We start from the raw sequence: 6,000 nt of genomic DNA on the forward strand, positions 1-6,000 counted from the left end.
CCGACAAAATCACCCCATCCCTAAGGATACCAGTAGGCTCAGAATTTCCAGGGGAGTCAGGCACAAAACTCCTAGAAAGAGCATCCGCCTTCACATTCTTTGAACCTGGCAGGCATGAAACCACAAAATCGAAACGGGAGAAAAACAGTGACCAATGAGCCTGTCTAGGATTCAGACGCTTGGCAGACTCAAGGTAAATCAGATTTTTGTGATCAGTCAAGACCACCACACGATGTCTAGCACCCTCAAGCCAATGACGCCACTCCTCAAATGCCCACTTCATGGCCAAAAGCTCCCGATTACCAACATCATAATTCCGCTCAGTGGGCGAAAACTTTCTAGAAAAGAACGCACATGGCTTCATCACTGAGCAATCGGAGCTTCTCTGTGACAAAACCGCCCCCGCTCCAATCTCGGAAGCATCAACCTCAACCTGAAAAGGAAGCGAAACATCTGGCTGACGCAACACAGGAGCAGAAGAAAACCGGCGCTTAAGTTCCTGAAAGGCCTCCACAGCCGCAGGAGACCAATCAGCAACATCAGCACCCTTCTTAGTCAAATCCGTCAAAGGCTTAACAACACTAGAAAAATTAGTTATGAAACGACGATAAAAATTAGCAAAGCCCAAGAACTTCTGTAGACTCTTAAGAGATGTAGGCTGCGTCCAGTCACAAATAGCCTGAACCTTGACGGGATCCATCTCAATAGTAGAAGGGGAAAAAATATACCCCAAAAAAGAAATCTTCTGGACTCCAAAGAGACACTTTGAACCTTTTACAAACAAAGAATTGGCCCGCAGGAGCTGAAACACCTTCCTGACCTGCTGAACATGGGACTCCCAGTCATCCGAAAAAACCAAAACATCATCCAAATACACAATCATAAATTTATCCAGATATTCACGGAAAATATCGTGCATAAAGGACTGGAAGACAGAAGGAGCATTAGAAAGTCCAAAAGGCATCACCAAATACTCAAAATGGCCCTCAGGCATATTAAATGCGGTTTTCCACTCATCACCCTGCTTTATCCGCACAAGATTATACGCACCCCGAAGATCAATCTTAGTGAACCATTTAGCTCCCTTAATGCGAGCGAACAAATCAGTCAACAATGGCAAAGGATACTGATATTTAACTGTAATCTTATTCAAAAGACGGTAATCTATACAAGGCCTCAAGGAACCATCTTTTTTGGCCACAAAAAAAAAACCTGCTCCCAAAGGGGACGAAGATGGACGGATATGTCCCTTTTCCAAGGACTCCTTAACATAATCCCGCATAGCAGTATGCTCTGGCACTGACAGATTGAACAAACGACCTTTAGGAAATTTACTGCCAGGAATCAAATCTATAGCACAATCGCAATCCCTGTGAGGAGGAAGCGAATTGAGCTTAGGCTCCTCAAAAACATCCCGATAATCAGACAAAAATACCGGAACCTCAGAAGGAGTAGACGAAGCGATAGAAATCGGAGGTGCATCATCATGAACCCCCTGACATCCCGAGCTTAACACAGACATCGTTTTCCAGTCCAAGACTGGGTTATGAGTTTGTAACCATGGCAGACCAAGCACTAAGACATCATGTAAATTATACAGTACCAGGAAGCGAATCACCTCCTGATGAACGGGAGTCATACGCATGGTCACTTGTGTCCAGTACTGAGGTTTATTCATAGCCAAAGGTGTAGAGTCAATTCCTTTCAAAGGAATAGGGACTTCCAGAGGCTCCAGACTAAACCCACAGCGGTTGGCAAATGACCAATCCATAAGACTCAGGGCAGCGCCTGAATCCACATAGGCATCGACGGAAATGGCTGATAATGAACAAATCAGAGTCACAGACAGAATGAACTTAGACTGTAAAGTACTAATGGCAACAGACTTATCAACCTTTTTTGTGCGTTTAGAGCATGCTGATATAACATGAGCTGAATCACCACAATAAAAACACAACCCATTTTTCCGCCTATAGTTTTGCCGTTCACTTCTGGACTGAATTCTATCACATTGCATTGTCTCAGGTGCCTGTTCAGAAGACACCGCCAAATGGTGCACAGGTTTGCGCTCCCGTAAACGCCGATCAATCTGAATAGCCATAGTCATAGACTCATTCAGACCTGTAGGCGCAGGGAACCCCACCATGACATCTTTAATGGCCTCAGAAAGGCCATCTCTGAATCTTGCAGCCAGGGCGCACTCATTCCACTGAGTAAGCACCGACCATTTCCGAAATTTCTGACAATATATTTCTGCTTCATCTTGCCCCTGAGAGAGAGCCAATAAAGCTTTTTCAGCCTGAATCTCTAGGTTAGGTTCCTCATAGAGCAAACCCAATGCCAGAAAAAACGCATCCACATTGAGCAACGCAGGATCCCCTGGTGCCAATGCAAATGCCCAATTCTGAGGGTCACCCTGCAGGAAAGATATAACAATCTTGACTTGCTGAGCAGGTTCTCCAGAAGAGCGAGATTTCAAAGAAAGAAACAACTTGCAATTGTTCCTAAAATTCAGAAAACTAGATCTATCTCCAGAAAAAAACTCTGGGATAGGAATTCTAGGTTCAGACATAGGAGCATGTACAACAAAATCTTGTATATTTTGAACCTTAGCAGCAAGATTATTCAGGCTGGAAGCCAAACTCTGGACGTCCATGATAAACAGCTGAGGTCAGAGCCATTCAAGGATTAAGAGGAGGTAAGACGCAGCCAGGCTGCAATTAAGGCTATGCAGCAAACTCTGAGGGAAAAAAAAAAAAAAAAAAAACTTCCTCAGACTACTTTTCCTCCTACTTCAGCCAATACGATTACCACTTTTTGGCCGGCTATACTGTCATGATCCCAATGGCAGGGGATCACAAAAGGACAAGCACAAAAAACAAAACAAGCTCTAGAGTGATGGAAACTGAGCTGACCGCGATCCTGAACCTCAACACACAACTAGCTGTAGCCGGGGAACGTGCCTACGATGATTCTAGACGTCTCGCGCCAGCCGAAGAACTAACTTTCCCTATTAGAAGAAACACAGACCTCTCTTGCCTCCAGAGAAACACCCCACAGAAATAGCAGCCCCCCACATGTAATGACGGTGAAATGAGAGGAAAGCACATACGTAGTTATGAAAACAGATTCAGCAAAATGAGGCCCGCTAAAGCTAGATAGCAGAGGATACAAAAGTGAACTGCGCGGTCAGCGAAAAACCCTACAAAAAACCATCCTGAAATTACTTGAACTCATGTTCCAACTCATGGAACATGAGGAGTAATATCAGCCCACTAGAGCAACCAGCAAAAAGGAATCACATATCTGCAAGCTGGACTAAGACAAAAATTAAGCAAAACGTGGAACAGGAAAATCAAAAACTTAGCTTGTTCTGAAGAATACAGAAGCGGGAAGCAGAGGTAACAAGACACACTGATTACATTGATAGCCGGCGAGGAAATGACAAGAAAGCCAGGTTAAATAGGGAACTCCAATATCCTGATAGAACAGGTGGACACCAGAGACCGCAGAGAACACAAGTCACCCAGTACCATCTGTAACCACCAGAGGGAGCCCAAAAACAGAATCCACAACATAACACTTGCCACGTAGTATATAGCAGCCACGCAGTATATAACACAGCCCACGTAATATATAGCACAGCCCAAGCAGTATATAACACAGCCCACATAGTATATGACACAGCCCATGCAGTATATAACACAGCCCATGCTGTATATAACACTTGCCACGTAGTATATAGCAGCCACGCAGTATATGACACAGCCCACGTAGTATATAGCAGTGTGGGCACCATACCCTTTTAAAAAAAAATAAATAATAAAAAATAGCTATATACTCACCCGCCGGCGTCCAGTGAAGCTGTTCCGATGTGCGCGCTGAAGCCACCAGCTTTCATTCCCAGCGATCGGCAACGCGGGATTTCCGTTACAGACAGACAGACAGACGGAAGTACCCCTTAGACAATTATATATATAGATACATACAGACTGAATGTATATGATAGCGTACTACAAACAATAAATAAATACATTTTGGTTTAGGGCTAGGGTTTGGGTAAGGTTTAGGGCTACGGTTATAGCTAGTGTTGAGGTTAGGTTTTTTGTTATTGACAGGGCTAGGGATAGTGTAATAAAATACTCACATAAGAAGTGAAATGAAAAATGAAAGTTTAATCAATTTTTTCTAACAATATGTACATTTTTTAAATTGTATGCAAAAAAAGCATCAGTATTTCATAAATTCAATACATGTGCTTGAGCGATAAGCGTTTCAATACTTATTTGTAGAAAATATTCTAGTGCTTTTGGTCCATGAGTTAGAGGGCACATAACATTTGCCTTGCCACCAGTGCTGAAAACCCATGCTACGACACTGCCTATGACTACCTGTCACCCAAGGACACCTGAATGTTGGAGATGGTCTTAAATAGCCTAATATTGTGTCTATGTTGACATATTTATTTTGCTTTTGCAGGTTAAAGTTTGGTTCCAAAACCGAAGAATGAAGTGGAAACGTGTCAAAGGTGGACAACCAGTGTCTCCTAATGATCAAGATGCAGATGATTTAGACTCTACAGCATCTCCCAGCTCTGAATAGCATGGTTCCAACATATTCCATGAACTTTACTATCTCACATTTTTACAAGAAAATACTCCAAGTCTTCCAACATTGATCATACTGGTTACTAGCTAGTATATTTTTTCCTTTGTAGACACATTTATTATATGTTTCTCATTCAAGGACATAATGGGTAGGATATTGGACCTCATATAATGCAGCATCAGACTAATCAGTTCTTTGACTATCAAATTTTCATAATTTTCCCACGTTGTAGTTGTAAGATATTAAGGTATCTTGAACATCTTTGTTATACGGAAAAGGTATATTGTAATTCGTATTGTAATAATATTTTGTTTACTAGTTTTCCACAAGGTTCCTTTATCCTGAGGATGAAGGTGCACGAAAACCCATATCATATTTTTCATGTATAAAGTATTCATCTCAGATTTTATAAGTATTCAACTGAATAAGATGCCAAAATAATTCCTTTTTTGTTTTACAAAATTTGAATGTTTGTGTTTTTTACATTGTTTTTTAACTGTATTAAATTGCAAAAATACTGTGCCAAGCTTTTATTACAAGTTTTTTTTATTAATAAAATGTGCTGTTTGCAAAGTAGTAGTAAGAATTTTTTTATATACCGTAAATATTGTAACAAAAAAATCTATTGCTGACCTTTCCACTGAAAGGTCTCTGTTCTCTGCTGGGCTATCTCAAAAACAGCTTCTTGTATTCATTGCTTTACACAATATCCTATCCCCTATTTCTAATTCACACAACACGGTAAGTGTGATACATGATACCCAAAAAGTTGGTAAATACAGTTAGGGCCAGAAATATTTGGACAGTGACACAAGTTTTGTTATTTTAGCTGTTTACAAAAACATGTTCAGAAATAAAATTATATATGTAATATGGGCTGAAAGTGCACACTCCCAGCTGCAATATGATAGTTTCCACATCCAAATCGGAGAAAGGGTTTAGGAATCATAGCTCTGTAATGCATAGCGTCCTCTTTTTCAAGGGACCAAAAGTAATTGGACAATGGACTCTAAGGGCTGCAATTAACTCTGAAGGCGTCTCCCTCGTTAACCTGTAATCAATGAAGTAGTTAAAAGGTCAGGGGTGGATTCCAGGTGTGTGGTTTTGCATTTGGAAGCTGTTGCTGTGAGCAGACAACATGCGGTCAAAGGAACTCTCAATTGAGGTGAAGCAGAACATCCTGAGGCTGAAAAAAAAGAAAAAATCCATCAGAGAGATAGCAGACATGCTTGGAGTAGCAAAATCAACAGTTGGGTACATTCTGAGAAAAAAGGAATTGACTGGTGAGCTTGGGAACTCAAAAAGGCCTGGGTGTCCACGGATGACAACAGTGGTGGATGATCGCCGCATACTTAATTTGGTGAAGAAGAACCCGTTCACAACATCAACTGA

At 41.4% G+C, this 6,000-nt stretch overlaps 1 protein-coding gene across 1 annotated transcript in view; it reads left to right on the top strand.

Moving 5' to 3' along the window:
• Positions 1 to 5,181, top strand: part of MEOX1 (mesenchyme homeobox 1) — a 91,477-nt gene extending 86,296 nt beyond the window's left edge. The window contains exon 3 of the mRNA XM_069751860.1: positions 4,480 to 5,181. Coding sequence (XP_069607961.1) covers positions 4,480 to 4,602 — 123 coding nt within the window. The 3' untranslated portion in view covers positions 4,603 to 5,181. The remainder of the gene's footprint in view (positions 1 to 4,479) is intronic.
• Positions 5,182 to 6,000: the final 819 nt, after the last annotated feature.

The sequence above is a fragment of the Ranitomeya imitator genome, chromosome 2 (genome assembly GCF_032444005.1).
Source record: "Ranitomeya imitator isolate aRanImi1 chromosome 2, aRanImi1.pri, whole genome shotgun sequence".
Taxonomy (NCBI): Eukaryota; Metazoa; Chordata; class Amphibia; order Anura; family Dendrobatidae; genus Ranitomeya; species Ranitomeya imitator.